The sequence below is a fragment of the Carcharhinus amblyrhynchos genome, unplaced genomic scaffold (genome assembly GCF_965287045.1).
Source record: "Carcharhinus amblyrhynchos unplaced genomic scaffold, sCarAmb.v2.hapA scaffold_37, whole genome shotgun sequence".
NCBI lineage: Eukaryota > Metazoa > Chordata > Chondrichthyes > Carcharhiniformes > Carcharhinidae > Carcharhinus > Carcharhinus amblyrhynchos.
The window spans coordinates 1,750,607-1,778,522 of NW_027649778.1; the positions used below are offsets into that span (position 1 = coordinate 1,750,607).

The window sequence follows — 27,916 nt, forward strand, 5'->3', positions numbered from 1 at the left end:
CAGACTCCACACAGAAAGTGACCCAAGCCGGGAATTGAACCCAGGTCCCTGGCATTGTGAGGCAGCAGCACTAGCCCACTGTGCTACCGTGCTGGTGGATACATAAAGGTTATACTCATGGGAGTAGGGAACATTTATATATGTGCATATCCTTCCCTATGTTCATTCGGTACCTTCCCACAAACTTCTGGCCACAAACTCAGCCTCAACAAAGATGAACCAGAGCAGGAGACTTAGGGAACAGGGATGTAAAAGTGAGAGATCAGACCAGGAGAAGGAATGTAATCAGGGACTGGGACTGAGAGGTACATGACCACATAGAGGCATAAAAGTTTACAGCATGGAAACAGGCCCTTCGGCCCAACTTGTCCATGCCGCCCAGTTTTTACAACTCAGCTAATCCTAATTGCCTGCATTTGGTCCAAATCCCTCTATACCCGTTTACCCATGTAACTGTCTAAATGCTTTTTAAAAGATAAAATTGTACTCGCCTCTACCACTACCTCTGGCAACTTGTTCCAGACACTCACCACCTTCTGTGTGAAAAAATCGCCCCTCTGGGCTCTTTTCTATCTCTCCCCTCTCACCTTAAATCTATGCCCTCTAATTTTAGACTCCCCTACCTTTGGGGAAAAGATATTGACTATCTAGCTGATCTGTGCCCCTCATTATTTTATAGACCTCTATAAGATCACCCCTCAGCCTCCTACGCGCCAGAGAAAAAAGTCTCAGTCTATCCAGCCTTTCCTTATAACTCAAACCATCAAGTCCCAGTAGCATCCTAGTAAATCTTTCCTGGGTTCTTTCTGGTCACATGCCAAGGCAAGGTGTGGAATTGGTGTTGGGGAATGTTGATGCTATCCAGGGTGCTGAAAATGGATAGGACTGGGGCAATGGGAAAAGTGGCAGTGTGCGGATTGGATCAGGGTACCTGCAGTTGTTGTACTCAGTGTTGAGTGCAAAAGGCTGTAAAGTGCCCAACTGCACGCAATACTCCAAATGTGGCTTAACTAAAGTTTTATATAGCTGCAACAGGATTTCCCAATCCTTGTACTCAATGCCCAAGCAGATCATAGAGGTTATAGAGTTATAGAGGTTTACAGTATGGAAACAGACCCTTTGGCCCAACTTGTGCATGCCGACCTCTTTTTTTTTGAAACCCCTAAACTAATCCCAATTGCCCGCATTTGGCCCATATCCCTCTCTACCCATCTTACCCACGTAACTCTCGAAATGCTTTTTAAAAGAGAAAATTGTACCCGCCTCTACTACTACCTCTGGCAGCTCGTTCCAGACACTCACCACCCTCGGTGTGAAAAAATTGCCTCTCTGGTCACTTTTGTATCTCTCTCCTCTCACCTTAAACCTATGCCCTCTAGTTTTCGACTCCCCTACCTTTGGGAAAAGATATTGACTATCTAGCTGATTTGTGCCCCTCATTATTTTATAGACCTCTATAAAGTCATTCCTCAGCCTCCTACGCTCCAGAGAAAAAAGTCCCAGTCTATCCAGCCTCTCCTTATAACTCAAACCATCAAGTCCCAGTAACATCCTAGTAAATCCTTTCTGCACTCTTTCTAGTTTAATAATATCCTTTCTATAATAGGGTGACCAGAATTGCACACAGTCTTCCAAGTGTGGCCTTACTAATGTCTTGTACAACTTCGACAAGCCTTTCCAACAAGATCAAGACAAGCATGCCTTATGCCTTCTTCAGCATGATGGCACAGTGGGTTAGCACTGCTGCTTCACAGCGCCAGGGACCCAGGTTCAATTCCAGCCTCGGGTCATTGTCTATGTGGAGTTTGCACGTTCTCCCCATGTCCGCGTGGGTTCCCTCCAGATGCTCCAGTTTCCTCCCACAGCCCAAAGATGTGCAGGTTAGGTTGATTGGCCACGGTAAGCTGAGCCTTAGTGTCAGGGGGATTAGCAAGAGTAAATGCGCGGGGTTATGGGGATAGGGCCTGAGTGGGATTGTAGTCGGTGCAGACTGGATGGGCTGAATGGCCTCCTTTTGCACTGTAGGATTCCATATCACTAGGCCATCCTCTGCCTGAAACTCTCCCAGGTTGTATTAGACGCACTCACAGCAGGAAGAAAATGCAGCGGACAAGATGATGGCACAAGTTTTTAATATAAAAACATGTTCATCAACAGCATTGGTTAAAAAAGTCATGGGTGATACAACTCTTTACGATATATAAATGTAGAATACAGATACATATATCCATATAAATATCTGTACATTGATATCCAGACAGATATATAGATATTGTACATACACTGACACAGAAATCTATCCAGACCAGCCAGATACTACAAATATCAACCATGAAGTCATTTTGAGTTGGACACACTGTCCGCGTACTTCAATCTTTCCTTCCTCATTTTTCCCCGTGAGTTTCTGCTTGTACAACTTCTTACTTTTTGATTCCGATAAACATCAAAACTGTGTGCGTCTTCCTTTGAGATGAGAGTGTTAATGACAGGAGTTTATTTGTTTTATTTTCAGTGACTGGCTCTCCCCCGCCGGTGATGTGTGAAGTATCCGGAATGCACCTTTTATTGAACACAGAAATCCGGATCGCCGTTGGCCGTGACCACCTGGCGGGAGCGACGGAAAGAAAACACCAAGAAAGTGACGGACTCCTCTCGCGGAAATGTGCCGTGTCTTCTGGGGCACTGATGTTGGCAGCAATGAACCTTCCCGTTCCAAAGGTTTCATCATCGTGCTCGTATAAGGCACCACTGCGGATGCAAAGGTTGGGGGGGGTGGTGGGGGGGTCACATCCCGAGGGTTTTCCTCGCTCCCTCGAAAGGTTTTACCTCCGTGCGAACGCTAACCCCCGCATTGAATGACGGACTGGTGATACTGTCCCGCGAGTGAGGTTGAGACTCACACCGTGCTTTCCAACATCCATTCAGTGCTGCTAAAGGTTGTTCTCTTGCTTTCCAGAACAGTGTCATCAGAGTTCAAATTCTGCCCACTGCCAGTCAGATTTATCCTAGTCCGTGCCCTCCGGGGGTAACTGTGACTCTGGAACAGAGAATAGTCTCCATCAAACGAGTGTCTATGCTGAGCTCTCGAGATTTCAGAGGGCAGAACAGATACATTGCTTAGTTTAGATTGTTTCTCCCGTTGAGGTAGAGTGCCCTTGCTCGGTCTAATCAAACACACGGACAAACTGGAGTCAGTAGTGCTCCCTTCTGTCTGCCCCTCTTCAGAAGACAACTGAGCTTCTTTCTGGGAGTCTACGCTTGGCTTTGTCCTTCTGCATTGCGCGTGAGACAAAGTGTCGGCAGTCAGCACAGTTCTGGTTTGCGGTAAGTGGCCCTTTTCCCGAGACACGTTTAAAAGCACAGTCACCGAGCCCTTGGAGGATTCGTTAAAAATCTCTGGAATTGACTCACCTGAACCCTCGGCAAGCTTGGAGCTGGAGCGAGTCATCCCTCCGTTCTGACCCCCGTTGGTCTGTGAGCACATGTTGCTCACAACAGTCTTGTGTTCTCCCGTGTTATTGTAGACCTTATACCTGATCATAAGGATGATGATGAAGACCAGCACGGAGGCCACAATGATCCCTCCAATGATGATGATCATGGTCCCACCAAGGAACTGGGTGTGCACCGAGTGACACTGGGTATACTCCTGCTCCGTGGTGAATTGAACGCAGCCCACAACCCTAGTCCCCGTCATCGAAGTGATCCCGTCATCGTAAACAGCCAAAATGCACAGGTCATAGTCCCTGCCAGGGGCCAAATCATTCACCAAAAAGGTTTTGCTTGCAGACGGAATCATTCTGAAAGATATGAGACACTTAAATTAGTTAATAGTACAAAAAAACAAAGAACAGTACAGCACGGGACACAGGCCCTTCGGCCCTCCAAGCCTGTGCCGATCATTGGCCCAATTAGACCATTCGTTTGTATCCCTCCATTCCCAGTCTGTTCATGTGACTATCCAGATAAGTCTTAATCGATCCCAGCGTGTCCGCCTCCACCACCCTACCTGGCAGTGCATTCCAGGCCCCCACCACCCTCTGTGTAAAATACGTCCCTCTGATATCTGTGTTAAACCTCGCCCCCCACACCCCCCCCCCCCCCCCCCCCCCACCACCCTCACCTTGAACCTGTGGCCCCTCGTGATCGTCACCTCCGACCTGGGAAAAAGCTTCCCACTCTTCACCCTATCCATACCCTTCATAACCTTATACACCTCTATTAGGTCTCCCCTCATTCTCCGTCTTTCCAGGGAGAACAACCCCCAGTTTACCCAATCTCTCCTCATAGCCAAGAAGGAGAGACACACTGACCAGGATGCATTTCCCCCCTTTGTTTTCATTTTATTTAATTTTTTACTGTTCTCAACCTTTTATTTCTTTATTGTCTTTTTTCATTATTCTTCCCCACTTCCCTATATTTTATCCCCCTTTCTTTACCTTTTCTCCCCATTTGCTTCTCCTTTTCCCCCTACTTTTTCTCAATTTTATCTCTCTCTCACTCATTCCCCTCTTCCTCCACATCTCCATCTGTCACAGTTTACCCTCTGATTTTAGTTTCTCTGCCATTTGGCCATTCACACCCTCTATTCTCTCTCTGTGGGCTGCCATTAGCAGCCTTTCCCCTGGTTTCTGTGGCTATGACTCATCTTCTATTCCCTCACCCTGCAGTATAAATACCTCCCACTTTCTCTGCCTTTTGGCTTTGACAAAGGGTCACCTGGACTCGAGACGTCAGCTCTTTTCTCTCCTTACAGATGCTGCCTGACCCGCTGAGATTTTCCAGCGTTTTTCTCTTCTGGAAGCATTTCCCATATTGTTCCAATCATTAGGTGGGATTTTTCTGGCCGCACTCACCCCGGGACCAGAAGATCCCACCCAAGGTCAGCAGTCCTTGCATGGTCCCTGTTCCACCCAGGACAATTACTCTGGCAAGCGGGACGGTGAAATCCCACCCAATGCAATTCACAAGTCATTTAGGATTCAGCTGGATTTACTTGGATCTTTCTTCACATCCACAAACTGTGGAGACTCACAGCAAGACTGAAACTGGATGGTAAATCCATAACTGGGCTGATGTAAGTCAGGATAGAGTCAGAGAGTCCCTACAGTGCAGAAGGAGGCCATTCAGCCCATCGAGTCTGCAGCGACAACAATCCCACCCAGGCCCTATCCCCATAGTCCCACACATTTACCCCACTAATCCCTCTAACCTATGCACGCCAGGACACAAAGGGGTAATTGAGCATGGCCAATGCACCTAACCCGCACATCTTTGGGCTGTGGGAGGAAACCGGAGCACCCGGAGGAAACTCACGCAGACAAAGAACAAAGAAAATTACAGCACAGGAACAGGCCCTTTGGCCCTCCAAGCCTGTACTGACCATGCGGCCCAACTGAACTAAAGCCCCTTATCCTCCCGGGGACCATATCCCTCTATTCCCATCTCAATCATGTACTTGTCAAGACACCTCTTAAAACTCACTATCGCATCTGCTTCCACTACCTCCCTGGCAACAAGTTCCAGGCACCCACCACCCTCCGTACATCTCCTTTAAACCTTGCCCCTCGCACCTTAAACCTGTGCCCCCCCTAGTAACTGGCACTTCCACCTTGGAAAAAGCTTCTGACTATCCACTCTGTCCATACCCTTCATAATCTTGTAGACTTTTATCAGATCTCCCCTCAACCTCCATTGTTCCAGTGAGAACAAACCAAGTTTCTCCAACCTCTCCTCATAGCTAATGCCCTCCATACCAGGCAACATCCTGGTAAATCTTTTCTGTTCCCTCTCCAAAGCCTTCACATCCTTCTGGTAGTGTGGCGACCAGAATTGAACACTATATTCCAAGTGCGGCCTCACTAAGGTTCTATAAAGCTGCAACATGACTTGCCAATTTTTAAACTCAATACCCCGGCCGATGAAGGCAAGCATCTTGACTACCTTCTCCACCTGCATTGCCACTTTCAGTGACCTGTGTATCTGTACACCCAGGTCTCTTTGTCCATCAATACTCTTAAGGGTTCTGCCGTTTACTGTATATTTCCTATCTGTATTAGACCTTCCGAAATGCATTATCTCACATTTGTCCAGACGCGGGGAGAACGTGCAGACTCCACACAGACAGTGGCCCAAGGCCGGAATCGAACCCGGGTCCCTGGTGCTGTGAGGCAGCAGTACTAACCATTGTGCCACCGTGGGAATCCCAGGATTTTGACCCAGCGATTGCGAAGGAATGACAATATGTTTCCCAAGTCAGGATGGTGAGTGGCTGGGAGGGGAAACTGCAGGCGGTGGTGTTCCCATATATCCCTTGTCCTCCTAGATGGAAGTGGTGGTGGGTTTGGAAGGTGCTGTTTAAGGATCTTTGGTGAATTGCTGCAGTGCATCTTGTAGATGGTACAGACTGCTGCTACTGAGTGCACTAGAAAGAGAGAAATCTGACCTGCAGATTGCCCAGAAATCCTTTTGAAAACCTATATTTTGTGCAGAGTCCGTAGCTTTTGTACTATACAAATACACGGTTCTGAAATCATTGTAGTGTGATCTCATCATCAGAGCTTTGAAAGTGATAGGTGAAAATGTCTTCAGGCTTCACTCAACACGTGTGATTGTGTTTGAACCTTTCTTTGGGGATGTAGTTACCAGGGCTTTCTCCTGAAACAGTGAGTGCGATGTGATTCAAGGCAGTTAAAGCAATGTAACAGCTTTTTGATGGGTTCATTTCATTATCCGAATCATATTGCTTTGGAACGGAATCACTGCAATGTTTCTAGGAATAGAATAACTCATCAGGCCAGCCTCCCGCCCTTCCTGTTCTTCGCTCCCTCCTCTTAGGATTATAGAATCCCTGCAGCGCAGCAGGAGGCCATTCAGCCCATCAAGTCTGCACCATCACTAAACAGACCAGGCCCTTTTCCTGCAACTCCACATGTTCCCCTGTTAATTCCTCAACCCTTCACCTCTTGCAACAAAGGGGCAATTTAGCATGGCCAATCCACCTAACCTGCACATCTCTGGAGACTAAGGGGCAATTTAGCATGGCCAATCCACCTAACCTACCCATCTCTGGAGGCTAAGGGGCAATTTAGCATGGCCAATCCACCTAACCTACACATCTCTGGAGGCTAAGGGGCAATTTAACATGGCCAATCCACCTAACCTGCACATCTCTGGAGACTAAGGGGCAATTTAGCATGGCCAATCCACCTAACAGCGCACCTTTGGAGTGTGGGAGGAAACCGGAGCACCCGGAGGAAACACTTGCAGACACGGGGAGAACATAAAAACGCCACACAGACAGTCATCCAAGGCTGGGATTGAACCCAGGTCCCTGGTGCTGTAAGGCAGCAGTGCTATGCTGCCACTGTGCTGCCCATGGTTGAAAAATGATTATTCCTGGTGATTGTATCAGTTTTGGGGTTTATTTATCTCTGGGAGTTTATCTGGCATTCTCTTTCTGTTCTTCCATGGGACTGATAACCTTCCTTCATTACTCTTCACATCAACCGTCATATTCCTTCTTGCATTTGCCAGGCAGTTTTTGTAAGAATTTGTTTCAAGATTTGTCTAAATTTGTCAGGGAAATGAGCTGACAATTCTCAGAATGTGTTACCGTGCTCACCGGCAGCCAATCAGAGGCCGCCACTCGTGGCTCAGAGGAATTGGCCAAGACAGCTCATGACACGGAGACAAGTTATGAAAACCCTCACCAACACAACTTCTTCTACAGGAGAAGTCTGCTCGAATTAGATCAGTCAAAGTGGTCAAGGGGATGTGGCCTTCATCGGTCAGAGGGTAGAGTATAAAAATTGCCAGGTCATGTTGCAGACATGTATAGAACGTTAGTTAGGCCACATTTGGAATATTGCATACAGTTCTGGTCGCCACACTACCAGAAGGATGTGGAGACTTTGGAGAGGGTACAGGAAAGGTTACCAGGGCATTGCCTGGTTTCTTTGGGTGGATGTAGCTGTAACAAGGGGGCATAACTATAAGGTTCATGGTGGGAGATATAGGAGGAATGTCCGAGGTAGATTTGTCACTCAGAGAGTGGTTGGGGTGTGGAATGCACTGCCTGCTGTGATTGTGGAGTCGGAAACTTTAGGAACTTTCAAGCGGTTATTGGATAGGCACATGGAGCACACCAGAATGATAGGGAGTGGGATAGCTTGATCTTGGGTTTGGACATAGCTCAGCACAACATCGAGGGCCGAAGGGCCTGCACTGTGCTGTAATGTTCTATGATCTATGTTTGGAGGGTATTAGCTATGAGGAGAGATTGGACAATTTTGGTTTGTTTTCACTTCATAGAGAAGGAAAGGAGATACTGCAGAATGTAGTGTGACAGTCATAGCTAGGGTGTACAGAAAGATCAACTTAATGCGAGGTAGGAGCATTCAAAAGTCTGACAGCAGCAGGGAAGAAGCTGTTCTTGAGTCGGTTAGTACGTGACCTCAGATTTTGTGTCTTTTTCCCGACAAAAGAAGTTGGAAGAGAGAATGTTCAGGATGTGTGGAGTCCTTAGAAAATTCATAGCATCATAGAAACCCTACAGTGCAGAAGGAGACCATTCGGCCCATCAAGTCTGTACTGACAATCCCACCCAGGCCATATCTCCGCTGAGTTACCAAGCTAATCCTTCTAACCTATCACATCCTGAGGCACCAAGGTTAACCAATCAACCTAACTGACACATCTTTGGAGTGTGCGAGGAAACCGGAACACCCGGGGGAAACCCACGCAGACACAGGGAGAACGTGCAGACAGTGACCCAAATCAGGACCCGGGCACTGTGAGGCGCAGTGCTAACCACTGTGCCACTCAACTCCTTAATTATTCTGGCTGCTTCTCCGAGGCAGTGGGAAGTGTAGACGGAGTGAATGGATGGGAGGCTGGTTTGTGTGATGGACTGGGCTACGTTAGTTCAAGGCAGCTAGGGATGAACAAAGGATGTTGGCCCAGTTTGTGATGCCCACGTCCCAGGAATGAATAAAATAATACACCAACGATGCTTTGTAAAATACTCGGGGTTCTGAAGAATGTGGAACACAAAAGGAAAATCACAACCAGGCCCTGGGAACTCCCAAACATCAAGCAACAAAAGCAGGAATAAAGTGTGGCGAACTGCACGGATAATCAGCTGACGAATGAATTCACAAATCGCAGGAGAGCTGCTGCAGTGTGTGCCTGCACCAGGCAATAAAAGTCAGACTATATTTAAATTATCAGGGCTTCAGCGAGCGTCACTTTGCCCATAAATTATTTGCCGACCGTGTTGCTGACGGAGCAACAGCTGTATAAAGAATTTATGTCTCGCAGAGAAGCTATTCAGCCCATTTTTTTCCCCGTGCTGTCGCTATCTCGTCAGGCCGAGATGTCTGACGGAGACAGTGCGTTGCAGGACCGCGTAGGGAGGTATTGTCAGGCCTGGGTGAGACTCAGGGCCCTCCTAATATTTTGATTACACTTGCCATTTATTCTCAGTCTCACTGAAGGTCACCTGAAGGCAGAGAGAATGAGGTGTAGCAGTTTGCAGACGCAAGGCTTTTGTATAGCGGCAGCACGCAGTCAGGAAATGCCAACAGCATTATTCATTCCTGATGATTTGACATAAAAAGATGATAACTGAATTCTCCGCTAGACAGAAGCTGACATTTATGACTGCTTGGTGCTGATGGAGGTGAGAATTGTTAGCACTGGGATATGGAGCGGTTACTGTTACAGAGGCTCAGGGCTCCAGGATCCCGCTCTGTGTGCTGTGATGCATTCCGGTTCTCAATCCCAGGAGGAGATTTTAGAGGAAGGGGCAAGTTAGAACCCACGCCCCCTCCCCGCCTCTCTGGGAGTCGTATCCTCTGAACATAGAACTTAGAACATTCCAGCGCAGTACAGGCCCTTCGGCCCTCGATGTTGCTCCGACCGGCGGAACCAATCTAATGACCCTCTAACCTAAACTATTCCAATGTTATCCATATGCCTATCCACTGACCATTTGAACACCCTTAAAGTTGGCGAGTCCACAACTGCTGCAGGCAGGGCATTCCACGCCCTTACTACCCTCTGAGTAAAGAACTTACCTCTGACATCCGTCCTATAATTACCACCCCTTAATTTAAAGCTATGTCCCCTCGTGTTAGCCATCACCATCCGAGGTAAAAGGCTCTCACTGTCCACCCTATCCAATCCTTTGATCAACTTGTATGCCTCAATCAGGTCACCTCGTAACCTTCTTCTCTCCAATGAAAATAACCTCAAGTCCCTCAGCCTTTCCTCATAAGACCTTCCCACCATACCAGGCAACATCCTGGTAAACCTCCTCTGCACCCTTTCCAATGCCTCCACATCTTTCTTATAATGCGGCGACCAGAACTGTACGCAATACTCCAAGTGCGGCCGCACCAGAGTTTTGTACAGTTGCAAAATGATCTCACGGCTCTGAAGTTCAATCCCTCTACCAATAAAAGCTAACACACACCGTACGCCTTCTTAACAACCTTATCAACCTGGGTGCCAACATTCAGGGAGCTATGCACACGTACCCCGAGATCTCTCTGCTCGTGAACACTACTGAGTCCTTCCATTAGCCCTATATTCTGTATTCCTGTTATTCTTACCAAAGTGAATCACCTCACACTTTTCCACACTAAACTCCATCTGAAGGATGCCTAGCTAGGGGTAAGCAGAGACGGTGAACATCCCAGTTCTGTGCTCCAACAAGATTGTGCAGAAAGAGCAAGTGTCCACTTCCCGAAAGCTCTTCACACTTTACCTGGATTAATTGTTTCCCCGTCACTCCCAGGACAGGTTCAGCACAGGGTAGATATAGAGTAAAGCTCCCTCTACATTGACCCCCACTCCATCAAACACTCCCAGGACAGGTACAGCACGGGGTTAGATACAGAGTAAAGCTCCCTCTACACTGTCCCCCCATCAAACACTCCCAGGACAGGTACAGCACGGGGTTAGATACAGAGTAAAGCTCCCTCTACACTGTCCCCCATCAAACACTCCCAGGACAGGTTCAGCACGGGGTTAGATACAGAGTAAAGTTCCCTCTACACTGTCCCCCATCAAACACTCCCAGGACAGGTACAGCACGGGGTTAGATACAGAGTAAAGCTCCCTCTACACTGTCCCCCATCAAACACTCCCAGGACAGGTACAGCACGGGGTTAGATACAGAGTAAAGCTCCCTCTACACTGTCCCCCATCAAACACTCCCAGGACAGGTACAGCACGGGGTTAGATACAGAGTAAAGCTCCCTCTACACTGTCCCCCCATCAAACACTCCCAGGACAGGTACAGCACGGGGTTAGATACAGAGTAAAGCTCCCTCTACACTGTCCACCATCAAACACTCCCAGGACAGGTACAGCACGGGGTTAGATACAGAGTAAAGCTCCCTCTACACTGTCCCCCCATCAAACATTCCCAGGACAGGTAAGGAACGAGGTAGGGACAGAATCCAACTGCATTGAATTTGGGCAGTTTTGTGTTGCAGGTCCACAAATGGTGAGAATTGGTCTGGAAGATAACTCGCCATTAGAGGGAGATGAGATGTTGGAAAGGGAAGGATGGACCGCAGTGTGAAAGTTGTGAACCTCGCTTCACTGCCCAGCTGATGAATGCACCTTTCCATTTCATACACAAAGCTAAATTGAAAATAGCAAATCATTATTTCCCTTTCAATCGGAATGACTTTTTTCCTGTTTGAATGTGTTCTTCCATTCTGATAGCTCTCTCCACTGGGTTAATGAACGGTGACCATTATCCCTGTGCCTCACCTTAGCTGCACGTGTGTGACAGATGTCACGTGTGTGGCAGCTTTCTCTCATTCAATGTTTCGTACTCGAGTGCCGTCCTCACCCCCCCACCCACATATTGCCCCGTCTAACACACGGGCACTGACTGACCAGTGGCCAGAAGCAGAATCTCCAGCCTTGATTGAATGGTGGAGCAGACTCGATGGGCCGAGTGGCCTAATTCTTCCCCTGTGTCTGACAGTCTTGTGGTCTTATTTCCTGATTTCCCCAACCAAAGAATGGACTCAGTAGGAAGAGATGTCAATTAGTTCATACCTGATAGTGAGGCAGTGTGCAGCCAAGGACTAGCTCAGAGGGAAGTGTACATGTCTCGAGACAAGGAGTGCAGATTTCAAACAAACTACACTTGAGCTCAGAAATACAGGCTAACACCTCAATATAGTAATAAGGGAGTGCCGCACTGTCAGAGGGTCAGTGCTGAGGGAGTGCCGCACTGTCAGAGGGTCAGTGCTGAGGGAGTGCTGCACTGTCAGAGGGTCAGTGCTGAGGGAGTGCCGCACTGTCAGAGGGTCAGTGCTGAGGGAGCGCCGCACTGTCAGAGGGTCAGTGCTGAGGGAGCGCCGCAGTGTTGGAGGTTTTGTCTTTGAGAGGATGAAGCCAGGTCAGTGCTGCCTCTTCTCTCAGCTGAAGGTGAAATATCCCACGGATGGTTTTTTGAGGGAGGAGTTGGGGAGAATTCCTTCATCTCTGAACTCACATTTATCCCTTAATCACTCTGCCACTTGTGGAATCCTTTTTTTGCTTTATTTATTAGTCACAAGTAAGGCTTACATTAACACTGCAATGGAGTTACTGTGAAATTCCCCTAGTCGCCACACTCCGGCGCCTGTTCGGGCCAATCCACCCAAACCAGCATGTCTTTCGGACTGTGGGAGGAAACTGAAGCACCCGGAGGAAACCCACGCAGACACGGGGAGAATGTGCAGACTCCACACAGACAGTGACCCCAGCCGGGTATCAAACCTGATGGATCTTGTGATGCACGAATCAGATTCTGCAGATTTACACCAGTGGCTGCATTTTGAAAACATTCCCTTGGCTGAGGTTGAAAAGCCCCAATGGAATGGGATATTTATTACTTGTGGAGGTGCAGTGAGGGTTAATTGTTGCTTGGGAGTTAAAGGATTTGTGTAGATGGATAAACAGATTGGTTCTACAGGCTAGCCCGTAGCTGGGACCATTTGTAGAATTTAGAATATAAATAGATTCTTTTACATAAAGATAGCAGCAGCAGGAGGCCATTCAGCCCTTCAAGGCTGCTGTTCGTAAACTAATGACTGGTCCTCAATCTCCACCCTACTTTTCTGTCTATTACAGATGGCACTACATTGAATAAATAGCTGCAGATATATTTAAAGATTGATTCTCAGGTAATTACATATATATTCTATGAGAAATATGATGAGGAAAAGACCATAGACAAATCTATAGAATCTATAGCATTCCTACAGTGCAGAAGGAGGCCATTCAGCCCATCACTGACTTACCGAAAGAGAATCTAACTCAGGCCCGCAACCACACACTATCCCTCTAACCCCCTGCATTCAGCACGGCCAATCCACCTAACCGGCACATCTTTGGACATGAAGGGGCAATTTAGCATGGCCTATCCACCTAATACTTTATAGCTAAGCACATAAACACTATAAGTGCATTGTGTCAGTGGATATGGTATATAAATACTATATCACTGAGTACATAATAACATAAGCAGGTTTTTTTAAATTTTTTAATTATTAATGTCACAAGTAGGCTTACATTAACTCTGCAATGAAGTTACCATGAAAATCCCCTAGTTGCCACACTCCGGCGCCTGTTCGGGTACACGGAGGGAGAATTTAGCATGGCCAATGCACCCTAATCAGCACATCTTTGGAGTGTGGGAGGAAACCGGAGCACCCCGAGGAAACCCACGCCGACACGGGGAGAAGGTGCAGTCTCCACACAGACAGTGACCCAAGGCCGGGAATCGAACCTGGGTCCCTGGTGCTGTGAGACAGCAGTGCTAACCCCACTGTGCTGCTCCAAATACTCAACTGCTGTAAAATATTATGAGAAGGTGTGAACAGGGCCGGATAAAAGTAAATAGTTTCTTTGACAGCCAATCAGTCGGATAGAAAGAGCTAGAACGGAATATTCATTCTGCGGAGGACGGGAAGCAGCAAGGCGAACAAAATCATTTAATTTAATAAGTTCCCATTGCTTTATTTACGATTTAGGCATTTATTTAAAAAGACGGCACTTTTGTTGGATTAATTTTTAGTTTGATTGATGGCAGTGGGGCAGCCAACTGCCGATCTAAATGATCCAATCAGGGAGCAGAGGGACAATCCATAAATCATGGCTGTTTCATTATGTGGATTTTCCCCAAGTGCAAATTGGATTGGGGATTTGAGTATTGGCATTGATCACTCTCAGTCTAATCACACAGGGCAACTATGAATCAATGCCATGAACTTTCAGACACTGAAATAGCTGATTAGTTGTTGCTTGTATGCCCATCGACTGAATGCCTCGCCTAACCTATGATAATGGATGGTGCGAGAGGGGCATGGGGAAGATCTATGTGTTTCTACTCCATCTTCGAACTGTTAAATCCACTAACATTAACATTGAGTGTCCCCAGCACAATTTGAGTGTGGACAAACCTTCCTTTTCACTACCCCCCAGTAATGAGTCTTGAATCTCCGCTTTATAAACATTTGGTCAACGTGCTGGCATTTGTTGAAGCTGTCTTTAAGACTGCTTTAAATGAGGAAGACATCACGTGGCAATTAGTCTTGTCGGCATTTACTCCATTATCCAAATGAAAAGTTATTTTCGCCTTGTCACTGAAGTGCTGTCGAACCAATCGAGAATGCTCAGGAAATCTCTCACAGTGTTACAGTGGTTAGCAGCACTGCCTCGCAGCACCAGGGACCCGGGTTCGATTCCCGCTTTGGGTCACTGTCTGTGTCGCGTCTGCATGTTCTCCCCGTGTCTGCATGGTGTTTCTTCCAGGTTCTCTGGATTCCTCCTACACCCCAAAGATGGGCTCTTTGGCTAATTGGTGTAACAGATTGTCCCTAAATTAGTCTCCCCTCAATCTGGTTTCCAATGTGGAGTGCCATAAGCATAGACAAGGGTCATTGGTGGAGAAGGGACTCACAATGTTGAAATGGCGGCGCGGGCTTGTTGGGCCGAAGGGCCTGTTACCCGTGCTGTGTTGTTAATTGTTCTTTGCTCTCAAAGTCCAAAGATGTGCAGGTTAGGTGGATTGGCCATGCTAAATTGCCCCTTGGTGTCCTAAGGTGTGCAGGTTAGGTGGATTGGCCATGCTAAATTGCCCCTTAGTGTCCCAAGATGTGTCAGTTAAATGGGTTGGCCATGTTAAATTGCCCCTTAGTGTCCAAAGATGTGTGGATTGGCCATAGTAAATTGCCCGTTTGTCACAAGATATATAGATTAGCTGAAATGGCCACATGATAAATGCACTGGTATACAGGGATAGGATGACAGCATGGACTCTTGGAGGGTCAGTGCCGACTCGATGGGCTGAATGGCCTCCTTCAGCAGTGGTCTGGATTCTATGGATTCTCCTGGATTGATATTCCAGCCCGGAGTTCTGGTGTTCCCTGGGATTCAAGAATATGTGTAGCAATTTCCTGTAAACATTGCATTAAACCGGACGTGGTTACTTGCTGATGTTGGAATAGAAATTCTGAGTTCCCCAATGATTCCAAGGTGTGAAATATAAGACTTTGCAAACATCTCGAAAGCAAGTTTTCTGGTTTGATTGATAGCTCTATCATAATGGTGCCCTCTTCATGTTAATGGATCAACCCTGAGAATCCATAAACCCTCATTGACAGCAAATGTATTTTAATTTTCTCAGCATTGATGTTCTCGCTGAGGTTATAACAGTGTCTCTGTCCTCACATATAATTTGGAAATAAACCGGCAGATAGATTTAATGTTTTTTTCTTCCAGTTGAGGCTTCACACACAAAGAAAATATTTTGCTTTATCTAAAACTTTACACAAATCACAATGCAAACTGGTCTTACTGTGCAGAGACCTCGGCACTGCACTTTCGAGAGGATGTATTGACCTGGTAAGTAGATTTTGAAACACGGCTTGGGGAACAATTATCATTGAAGCACGCAGCAACAGGAGTCCATTCAGCCCCTCAAGCTCATTCCTTCATTCCTGGAGATCATTTAAACTGGCAAGGTGGCACAGTGGTTAGCACTGCTGCCTCGCAGTGCCAGGGACCCGGGCTCAATTCCAGCCTTGGGTCACTGTCTGTGTTGAATCTCCCTGTGTCTGCATGAGTTTCTTCCGAGTGCTCCAGTTTCCTCCCACATTCCAAAGATGTGCAGGTTAGGTGAATTGGCCATGATAAATTGCCCTTTAATGTCTGAAGATGTGTAGGTTAGGTGGATTGGCCATGATAAATTGCCCTTTAATGTCTGAAGATGTGTAGGTTAGGTGGATTGGCCATGATAAATTGCCCCTTAGTGTCCAAAGATGTGTAGGTTAGGTGGATTAGCAATGCTAAATTGTCCCTTAGTGACCAAAGATGTGTAGGTTAGGGTGGATTGGCCATGATAAATTGCCCCTTAGTGTCCAAAGATGTGTAGGTTAGGTGGATTAGCAATGCTAAATTGTCCCTTAGTGACCAAAGATGTGTAGGTTAGGTGGATTGGCCATGATAAATTGCCCCTTAGTGTCCAAAGATGTGTAGGTTAGGTGGATTAGCAATGCTAAATTGTCCCTTAGTGACCAAAGATGTGTAGGTTAGGGTGGATTGGCCATGATAAATTGCCCCTTAGTATACAAAGATGTGTAGGTTAGGGTGGATTGGCCATGCTAAATCGTCCCTTAGTGTCCAAAGATGTGGAGGTTAGGTGGATTGGCCATGCTCAATTGTCTCTTAGTGTCCAAGGATGTGGAGGTTAGGTGGATTGGCCATGCTAAATTGTCTCTTAGTGTCCAAGGATGTGGAGGTTAGGTGGATTGGCCATGCTAAATTGTCTCTTAGTGTCCAAGGATGTGTAGGTTAAGGATATTGGTCATTCTAAATTGCCCTTATTGTCCATATATTTGTAGACTAGGTTGATTCGCGAAGCTAAATGTGTGTGGTTATGGAGATGAAGGAGTGGGTCTATGTAAGGTTCTCTTTCAGAGAGTCAGTGCAGGCTCGATGGGCCGAATGGTATCCTTCTACACTGCAGGGGTTCTGTAATTCTATGATCATTGCTGACTTGTGTCTAACTCCATCTAATCTGTTTGATTTAATTACCCTTTAGTTCTCTCAGAAAGAATGGGAGCAACCAAACATTCTCTGTATCACCTTCTTCCGTCAGGAAAAAGATACAAAATTCTGAGATCACATCCCAACCAACTCAAGAACAGCTCTTGCCCACCCACCATTGGGAATCGCCTCCCATGATCTAACTGATCAGGTCCATTCAACATCCCAAAGCTTCGATCGGATTCTTTCTTAACTCCGATATTCCAGAGAATGCAACCTTAGTTTATAGAAGGGGCGATTCTCCCAAAAAACATTCTTAGTGCCTAATTCGCGTAAAAACTGGAGTAAATTCTGCTAGATTTTTCAGCAGGAGTTTCAGAATGGATCTCCCACACTCTGTGCGCTGCGGAATGTCCGAGCGTGAATCACGCTGAAAGCCAGGTGACGGGGCTTATTTCCGCTGGTGAGGCCGGCAGCACAGCGCTGAGTGGGCCACTGCGCGTGCGCCGATCTGTCAGCACCGAGACTGACGCATGCGCAGTGGCCCCCAGTGCAGGCATCCGGATTGCTGGAGCCCACAAAGGATTCCACTAGAGACTCCCGGGAGATGGGAGAATCGCCTCCACTATTTTTCCTCAAAACCTGGAACTGGGGTATCATTGTGGTGTATCTCGACCGCACCCCTTATTTAGAACCATAACAAAATTACAACGCAAAAGGAGGCCATTCAGCCTCTTCTCCAGGCCAATCTGAGGACGCCCTTTCTAATGCCACCTTCCTGCATCCATATACCATATCATAGAATCCCTGCACATAGAAGGAGGCCATTTGGCCCATCGAGCCCGCACCAACAACAATCCCACCGCCCTATCCTCATAACCACCCCCTGACACTAATGGGCAATTTAACATGGCCAATCCACCTAACCTTTTTTTATCCATTCATGGGACATGGGCGTCGCTGGCTGGGCCATCATTTATTGCCCATCCCTAGTTGCCCTTGTTCAGAGGGCAGTTGAGAGTCAACTACATTGCTGTGGCTCTGGAGTCACATGAAGGCCAGACCGGGTAAGGATGGCAAATTTCCTTCCTTAAAGGGACATTAGTGAACCAGATGGGTTTTTCCAACAATCAACAATGGTTTCATGGTCATCAGTAGACTCTTGATTCTAGATATTTTTTATTGAATTCAAATTCCACCAGCTACCGTGGTGGGATTCGAACCCGGGTCCCCAGAATATAAAGTGAATCTCTGGATTAATAGTCAGGTGATAATACCACCAAGCCACTGCCTCACTATCGACCTACACATCTTTGGAGTATGGGAGGAAACTGGAGCACCAGAAAAAACCCACACAGACACGGGGAGAATGTGCAAACTCCATACAGACAGTGGCCCGAGGCTGGAATCAAACCCAGGGCCCTGGCGCTGTAACGCAGTGGTGCTAATCACTGTGCCACCAATTGGCCAAGTTACCTTTTCAGAATGCCATGCCTAGAACTGTGCCCAATTATTCCAGCTTACATCACAATTTAGTAACTTGTTCTCCTGGACCCCAAAAACCAACTCCAGCCTACTTTCAGTGAATCCTAAATTGGGGGGGGAGGATTCTACAGGGGCAGAGTCACTGGACTGGTATTCCAGGAACCCCCGGTAATGTTCTGGGGATCTTGGTTTAATCCTACCACGATAGATGGCAAAGAATTACCACAAAACCTTTGCTGATCACCATAAAAACCCATCTGCTTCCTCTTGAGACAGGAATCTGCCATCCTTACCCAGTCTGGGTCCAGACCCTCAGCAACGTGGCTGGCTCTTTAACACCCTCTGGAAAGGTCTGACGAGCCAGGTCAAGGGGCAATTCGGGATGGGCAATGAACGCTGGCCAGCGACGCCCACAGTGAAAGAATGAAGAAAAAAAATGAAATTCTAATCCCAACACACTGCATCGATTCACCATGAATAGCGCAGTGGGAAATCCAATAATGTCTTAAGATATTGTTCATTCAAGAGGGCTAGAATACAAGAGCAGGGATGGACTTCTGAGGCTGTATAAGGCTCTGGTCATTTGCGAACAGTTTTGGGCCCCATATCTAAGAAAGGATGTGCTGGCTTTAGAGGGGGTCCAGAGAAGGTTCATGAGAATGATCCCAGGAATGTCGTATGAGGAACAGTTGAGGACTCTGGGTCTGTACTCAATGTAGTTTAGAAGGATGAGGGGGGATCTTATTGAAACTTACTTGCGAGACCCTGGATAGAGTGGACATTGAGAGGATGTTTCCACTAGTAGGAAAAACTAGAACCAGAGGGACACAACCTCAGGCTAAAGGGACGATCCTTTAAAACAGAGATGAGGAGGAATTTCTTCAGCCAGAGAGTGGGGAATGTGTGGAACTCTTTGCCACAGAGGAGCTGGGTCACTGAGTGTCTTTAAGACAGAAATTCTTGATTAATAAGGGGATTGGGGGTTAGGGGGAAAAGGCAGGAGAATGGGGATGAGAAAAATGTCAGCCATGATTGATATGCGGGGCAGAATTGATGGGCCGAGTGGCCCAATTCTTATGGTCTAATTGTCTTGGTGCTTGGGCCATGCCAGTCTGTGATTCCTCTCTATGTGTTACAGGAATTCAGTGTAGTAAAGGGTATAACGTCCGTGACTGCTGGATAAATGGTTTGGCTGCTAGGATCGGCCGAGCTAACCCTTCCATGACCCTGTGCAATTAGACCGAGGGCAGTTTCTAACGAGGCACTTCAGCAACGGGAATTAGAAAAGTATTGATTCCCCCCACCATCACCCCATGTACCCCCCACCCCCCCTTCCTGCAATCCATCACATTTGGAATTCAGAGCCACACTCCAACTCCGGAGGAACAGGCAACAAATGAACCAGTAAAACTGATGAAAGGGCCAATTGATTTTCCAAATATTAATTCCCAGAAATGGGAACCCAGGGAAAGACCGCTCTGCCCCTGCGGGGCGTCGGGTCTCAAGGAATAAAGGATGTTAGCGATAACGGGATGGCAGCAAGGTGGTTAACCCTGGCCTGTAATTACACTGCGGCACTAACTGCCTATTCTGTTCATTAGCCCACTCCACTCAGAGACCCCAGAGGGCGAATAGTCCTGAACAACCAGACAGAACATCACTGCAGCATCTCGGAGAAAAGGGTTACGAGGGGAAAGAAGTGCACACTCAAAATGGAGGATTTTCTTACCCTGTCCCCCAACACCTCCCCACCACTCTCCCCCCAACCCCCTTCCCCGCCTCCCTCCCCCCACTCCCCCTGTCCCCTCCCCCTCCCCCCACCTTCCTCCCCCTACTCCCCCTCCCCTCCCCCTCCCTCTCCCCCACCTCCCATTCCCCCCTCCCCTCCCCCTCCCCCCACTCCCCTCTCCCCTCCCCCTCCCCCCACCTCCTTCCCCCCACTCCCCCTCCCCCCACTCCCCCTCTCCCCTCCCCCCACTCCCCCTCTCCCCTCCCCCCACTCCCCCTCTCCCCTCCCCCTACTCCCCCCTCCCCTCCCCTCCCCCCTCCCCTCCCCCTCCCCCCACCTCCCTCCCCCCATTCCCCCTCTCCCCCTCCCCCTCCCCCCACTCCCCCCTCCCCTCCCCCACCTCCCTCCCCCCACTCCCCCTCTCCCCACCTCCCTCCCCCCACCTACTCCCTCTCCCCACATCCCTCTCCCCTCCTTGCCCCTCTCCCCACCTCCCTCTCCCCACTCCCCTCCCCCTCTCTCCACCTCCCTCCCGTCCCCCACTCCCCCTCCCCCCCCCACCTCCCTCAACAAGCTTGTCTAAGGCAACTGCTTCCTCAGTGGCAGGGTGGCACAGTGGTTAGCATTGCTGCCTTACAGAGCCAGGGACCCCGGGTGGATTGACCATACTAAAATTGGCCCTAGTATCAGGGGGATTGGCAGGGTAAATATGTGGGGTTATGGGAATATAGCCTGGATAGTATTGTGGTCAGCGCAGACTGGATGGGCTGAATGGCCTCCTTCTGCACTGTAGGGATTCTATGACCCTATGAACAGGTTAGCCTAAGCCATGAGGAGTAGCAGGCTATCAGGACACGAGGGGGACATCACACCCTGGGCCTCATCCTGAGGTTACAGACGTCCATTTCCCATCAAGCCTTTCAGCAGATCCGGACATTTCATCGAGGCAGGGACGATGGTGCAGAATGTTGGGAGCAAAGAACCCCAACGGAGCCCATTGCCGTGCCCTCCCCCCTCCTCCCGGTGAGGGTGACACCTTTTATTCAAACAGCAACTGGGGTATTTTCACTCCAACGTCTCACCACGTTGGGTGAAGTATCTCGACAGCACCCTGCAGTTACAGCAACATCAGCTCCTGTTCCAATCAACTGCTTCCCATTTCTTTAAAAAGGAATCATCAACATCAATATTGTAGCAGAAAAACAGGCCATTCGGGCCATCTGCTCCATACTGTTCCACACGAGCTCCCTCCCATCCAACCTCGTTTCACTCTATCCCCAAATTCATCAATCCTCTCTCCCTCACGTGTTTACCCAGCTCCCCCCTTAAATGTAACAAACTTTTTCAACCCAGTGAGTCCCACATTCTCCCCACTCCCCGTGGGAGCGAGTCCCACATTCTCCCCACTCCCCGTGGGAGCGAGTCCCACATTCTCCCCACTCCCCGTGGGAGCGAGTCCCACATTCTCCCCACTCCCCGTGGGAGAGAGTCCCACATTCTCCCCACTCCCCGTGGGAGAGAGTCCCACATTCTCCCCCACTCCCCGTGGGAGCGAGTCCCACATTCTCCCCACTCCCCGTGGGAGAGAGTCCCACATTCTCCCCACTCCCCCGTGGGAGTGAGTCCCACATTCTCCCCACTCCCCGTGGGAGCGAGTCCCACATTCTCCCCACTCCCCCGTGGGAGCGAGTCCCACGTTCTCCCCACTCCCCGTGGGAGCGAGTCCCACATTCTCCCCACTCCCTGTGGGAGTGAGTCCCACATTCTCCCCACTCCCCCGTGGGAGTGAGTCCCACATTCTCCCCACTCCCCGTGGGAGCGAGTCCCACATTCTCCCCACTCCCCGTGGGAGCGAGTCCCACATTCTCCCCACTCCCCGTGGGAGCGAGTCCCACATTCTCCCCCACTCCCTGTGGGAGCGAGTCCCACATTCTCCCCATTCCCTGTGGGAGCGAGTCCCACATTCTCCCCATTCCCTGTGGGAGCGAGTCCCACATTCTCCCCACTCCCCGTGGGAGCGAGTCCCACATTCTCCCCACTCCCCGTGGGAGAGAGTCCCACATTCCCTGTGGGAGCAAATTACATATTCTCCCCATTCCCTGTGCAGGTTAGGTGGATTGACCCTGGTAAATGCATGGGATTATGGTGATAGGATAAGGAGAGGTTGGGGGGTGGGGGGTAGTTGGGTAAGATGCTCCGTCGGAGAGCCAGTGCAGACCTGATGGGCCGAATGACCTCTTGCTGCATTGTGGTTCCAGGCCAACATTCCTCCCCAAACCAACACGAAGAAAAGCAGATTAAACAATTATTGATTCTATTCACACTTGATTTTTTTTTGACTAAGTTAGAATTGAAGATCATAGAATACAGTGCGGGAAGAGGCCCTTCGGCCCATCGAGACTGCACTGACCACAATCCCACCCAGGCCCTACCCCCATATCCCACCCTCTAATCCCAGCATCTCAGGACACTAAGGGGCAATTTTAGCCTGGCCAATCAACCTAACCCGCAGATCTTTGGACTGTGGGAGGAAACCGGAGTACCCGGAGAGGAAACCCACGCAGACACGAGGAGAATGTGCAAACTCCACACAGACAGTGACCCGAGCCGGGAATCGAACCTGGGACCCTGGAGCTGTGAAGCAGCAGTGCTAACCCACTGTGCTATGGTGCCGCCCGAAGTTTTAGGAAGTTTAGGAAAGTTATTGTAGGAAGTTTTAGGATTTACCTGTACACAAGAGTGTCATCCGTGGAGCTGTTGTATTGAATTTGATACATGCGGATCCCGGGAATGGGGCGTTGGGAAGGCCAGCGGATGAGTGCCGATGTCGTGCTGAGTTCGGTGGCCACCACTTTCTTATCCTGTAAGCTCTTGGTGTCAGTGTTGTTGGAGGGTGATCCGGATTTGGTGGAGGTGGTGATATCCGAGGAGCCAGGGGCCGGCTCCTTCACGTGGCTGGTTAAGTTGACGAGGTGAGGGAGGGGGATGATCCCAATGGTGATGTTGTTCGCCGACTCTCCGGCTGCGTTGGAGGCGATGCAGGTGAACGCGCCGCTGTCCTTGAGGGTGGTGATCAGGATTTCCAAGGTGCCGTTGTCATGCAGCGTGGTCCGGGACGTGTTGGAAACCAACTTCCCCTCTGGCGAGCTCCAGAGAATTGAGGGGTCTGGATCCCCCACCGCTTTACACTTCAAGGTCACACTTTGTCCTTCCATGACAAACGCCTTGGTTGAATGAAGCCGTGTTATCAGAGGAGGTTCACAGACAAACTCGTCCTCGGAGATTGACCAGAAATATTTTCCCATCAAATGAGGCGGAGACGCGCACGTCTCCAAGTCATCCTCCCTCGTCAGGCGTCGTAACCAAAGCAACTCACAGTTGCAGTGCAGAGGATTTCCACCAAAACTCAGCACCAACGAGAAATACTGGGCGCCTTTGGCATTGACCAATAGTTGAGTCCTTAAGAAAAGTGGATCCGGTGGAAGTTTATGCAGTCTGTTAGACGTCATATCCAACCTGGCCAACTTGTGAAGAACCGAGAAGGTCCCCTCTTCGATGTGGTCAATTAGATTGTGATCCAAGGCCAGAGTGTTCAAGTTGACCATTTTGGCAATGGCCTCCCAAGGAAATTGCTCCAGGTTATTGTAGGACATGTCCAGGTCTTCCAGGCAGGTGATAAAGTCATTGAAGGATCCTTCCGCAACGTGGCTGAGCTGATTGTTGTTCAGGATTAAGTGCCGCAGGTTCACCAGACCTTTCAGGTGGTCGTTTACGAGTTTGGTCAGCCTGTTACTGTCCAGGTGTAAAGCCCGCAGCCCACGCAGGTCACCAAAGGTCAGCGGCATGATCTGGCTGATGGTGTTCCGAGACAAGGTGAGGTGGACCAGGCTGGTCATGTTGGCAAAGTCCTTCCTCTTGACGGTGGTGATGAAGTTATCGGTCAGGCGAAGCTCCACGGTCTTCCTGTTGATGAAGGGAGGCACGAAGAGAAGGCCGGTTTTGGCACAGAGGATGGCGAGGGAGGGGGACAGGTTCTGGCAGATGCAGCGGTTGGGGCAAATCTGGGCCTTGACGGCCAGGCTGAGCAGGAGCAGAGAGAAGAGGAACCTCTCCATCGTCGGTCAGGCTGGAGGGGGGAAAACAAGAACGTTACAAACCGTTGACAGAATTAAATTGGTTTTACAGAGAGTGTCCAACACCAGGTAATATTTCTGATTGCTCATCTAGATGACTCCCCAGGTTGACTCACAATTGGGCTATTTGAGGATATATCAAGCATTCTGATCACGAATATCTTTCTCTTCCAGAATACACTACCCTCCCTCATCAATTCCTGCTGCATTTTCTGCGTTGGACAAGGAAGGTAGTACAGATTTAAATTGTTCTCCTGACATTTCTGCTTAGTAAGAATAAGAAAAACAAACTTAATCACCACCCCAATGATCGCAGCTACACCTGCTCCATCTGCCGTGAAGGTACCGGCTCATCGCGCAGGCATCGTTCCATTAATGTTCACTCCTCACAAAGTGTTCGCTCAAGGGATGGACAGCAACTTCACAGAACCGCATAGTTCTTCAGGCGAGTTATAAGGAGAGGCTGGATAGACTGGGACTTTTTCCTCTGGAGCGTAGGAGGCTGAGGGGTGATCTTATAGAGGTCTATAAAATAATGAGGGGCACAGATCAGCAAGATAGTCAATATCTTTTCCCAAAGGTAGGGGAGTCTAAAACTAGAGGGCATAGGTTTAAGGTGAGAGGGGAGAGATACAAAAGTGTCCAGAGGGGCAATTTTTTCACACAGAGGGTGGTGAGTGTCTGGAACGAGCTGCCAGAGGCAGTAGTAGAGGCGGGTACAATTTTGTCTTTTGAAAAGCATTTAGACAGTTACATGAGTGAGATTAGTATAGAGGGATATGGGCCAAATGTGGGCAATTAGGACTAGCTTAGGTGTTGTTAAACAGAAGGGCAGCATTGACAAGTAGGGCTGAAGGGCCTGTTTCAATGCTGTAAATCTCTATGATGCTATGCAGAAGGAGGCCATTTGGCCCATCCTGTCTGCCCCTGCTTTACAACAAACATCACCACTTAGGCTGAAATTTTCCACCCTTCCCACCGGCGGGATCGTCTGGTCCCCTCTTCCCCCACCCCTCGTGCTGTGTCCCACAGCGGCAGAGGGTGCCAGCTATGGACAAAGCTGTTGGTATCAGCGGGAGTGGGAGATTCTGAAGCCAGCCAACGTGGGCTACCTCTGCCGTTCCACAACAGACCATGGGGAGGCGGGGAAGAGAGGAGGCCACACAAAACCCTACCCTTCGTATCATTCCTCTGCGTTAACTTTAGTGGGGGGAGGAAGTGGAAATCATAGAATTGAAACATAGAATCCCCACAGTACAGAAGGAGGCCATTCGGCCCACTGAGTCTGTACTAATCACCTCCCACCCAGGCTCTATTCCTGTAACCCACACGTTTACCCTGCTAATACCCCTGACACGAGGATTAATTTAGCGTGGCCCATCAACCGAGCCCACACATCTTTGGACTGGTCGAGGACTTCAGGTTTCCAGTTGTCCAGATCACCAACAAACCGTCCTGGTCCCCCCGATGCAGACCTCAAAGTTAAGAAAGCCCAACAACACCTCTACTTTCTCAGAAGACTGAGGAAATTCAGCTACAACTTTAACCAGTGTACAATAGAAAGGATTCTTTCTGGTTGTATCACAGCTTGGTCTGGGCTCCTGCTCTGCCCAAGACCGCAAGGAACTACAGAAGGTTGTGAATGTAACCCAGTCCATCACACAAACCAGCCTCCCATCCATTGACTCTGTCTACACTTCCCGCTGCCTCGGGGAAAAGCAGCCAGTATAATTAAGGACCCCACGCACCCCGGACATTCTCTCTTCCACCTTCTTCTGGCGGGAAAAAGATACAAAATTCTGAGGTCACGTACCAACCGACTCAAGAACAGCTTCTTCCCTGCTGCTGTCAGACTTTTGAATGGACCTACCTCGCAGTAAGTTGACCTTTCTCTACACTCTAGCTATGACCGTAACACTACATTCCGCACTCTCTCCTTTCCTTCTCCCCTGTGTACTCTATGAACAGTATAGGGAGCAAGAAGCAATACTTTTCACTGTATGTTAATACATGTGACAACAATAAATCAAATCCTGTCCTCCCATATGTACATGCCCAGTTTCCTGCTGGAGATACCACTTTCAGGAGGAGAGAACCTGATTATTTTTGCTGCCTCTTCGAAGCAAAAGCGGCAAGAGCACCGTGTGTGGTGTCAGACACGGCAGTGATGACGGGGTGGGTGAGTAAGATGCCAACATTCGCTATCTGGGTTGGCATGTAAGAACACCACAGAGGCTGAGGAGAAAAGGTGTGGGGGGAGTGGGGGAGGGAACGGAGGCTGGGTGGAGGAAATAAAGATGTATATCTCACCCTGACAGCGAGATTAGGAAGTTTAGTTAACACACTGCACAGAACCAGTGAATCAGAGGCGATGGCCTTGGAGCTTGCTGCTATTTCTCACACCCTGTTATTCCTGTCAAAGCAAAGCAATAACCTTGCTGGAGAGACACGTGTGGAGCAAGAGCAGAAACAGACCTTCAACTCATTCTTTTTCTCACCTTCAGATTTCAAACAGGAGACTCGAACAAGTTATCTTCCCTCAAGATCGTCTCATCCTTATGCCACAGTTAAAATGGGAAACTTATTAAACCGGTATTCGTGAAGCTACTCAACTTAAGGCTTGATGGGCCTAGTGCCAACTCCTAGCCCTCTGCTCCTTGCTCTGTGTTCAGTATTACCTTCAGACTGTTTGCTTCCAGCAAATCATAATGTCATTCCTACTTAAGATGTGGTGTTGCCAGTTTGGATTGGGGTGGGCACAGTAAGAAGTCTCACTACACCAGGTTAAAATGCTCTGCCAAGCAAGGTGGTGGAGGCAGGCACGCTGGAGTTGTTTAAGAGTAACTTAGACAGGCACATGAGTGGGCTGGAGATGGAGGGATATAGGAGATTGTTTTAAATAAGGCTCATTAGCATTGGGACGTCCCTGGTAATGTATAAGGATGTGGAGTGATACTAACTTTTTTCTCTTTTAATCCACAGGTTTTAAGTCGGTCCGCCTTGTTGCCCAACGAGGGGCATACACGCGATGGGTCGTATTAGGGCTGCTCTTGGATGTTCAAGAATAGCCTAGTGCTTCATGTCATTAGTGTGCGCTTAAACTGGACCAGATACTGGGCAACACGACAGCTCAGTGACTATCACTGTTTGCTGTGCAGACACATGGATTTGGGCCGGTGTGTGCGGGAGTTTGCGCATTCTCCCCGTGCTTGCGTGGGTTTTCTCCGGGTGCTCCGGTTTCTTCCCACACCCCAAAGATGTGCTATTAGGCTGATTGGTGTAATAAATTGTCCCTAAATTAGTTTCCCTCAATGTGGAATGCCATAAGCAGAGATCAGGGTCATGGGTGGAGGGGGGACTGGTAATGTTAAAATGGCGGCGCGGGCTCGTTGGGCCGAAGGGCCTGTTTCCCGGGCTGTTTTTGTTTTTTGTTCTTTGTAAAGTGAAAACAGGTTATTTGATAGCATGAGTTTTTGGAGCATCGCTCCTTCACTCATCAGACGACCCC

The 27,916-nt window shown here is 48.8% G+C and overlaps 1 protein-coding gene across 1 annotated transcript; it reads right to left on the minus strand.

Moving 5' to 3' along the window:
- Nucleotides 1–2,896: 2,896 nt before the first annotated feature.
- On the minus strand, nucleotides 2,897–24,390 carry LOC145362105 (leucine-rich repeat and fibronectin type III domain-containing protein 1-like). Its single transcript, XM_080218144.1, has 2 exons — nucleotides 23,003–24,390; nucleotides 2,897–3,800 (listed from the first exon to the last, which is right to left on the minus strand). The coding sequence occupies exons 1-2, from the start codon at nucleotides 24,388–24,390 to the stop codon at nucleotides 2,897–2,899; spliced, it is 2,292 nt and encodes a 763-aa protein (XP_080074270.1).
- Between the last annotated feature and the right edge of the window lie 3,526 nt (nucleotides 24,391–27,916).

What these genes read in the sequence shown, in the direction of transcription:
- LOC145362105 (XM_080218144.1), bottom strand. Translation starts at nt 24,390, where the DNA reads ATGGAGAGGTTCCTCTTCTCTCTGCTCCTGCTCAGCCTGGCCGTCAAG. An exon ending in GATGACACTCTTGTGTACAG is followed by an intron (nt 3,801 to 23,002) that starts GTAAATCCTAAA and finishes CATATCTTTCAG; the next exon opens with AATGATTCCGTCTGCAAGCA.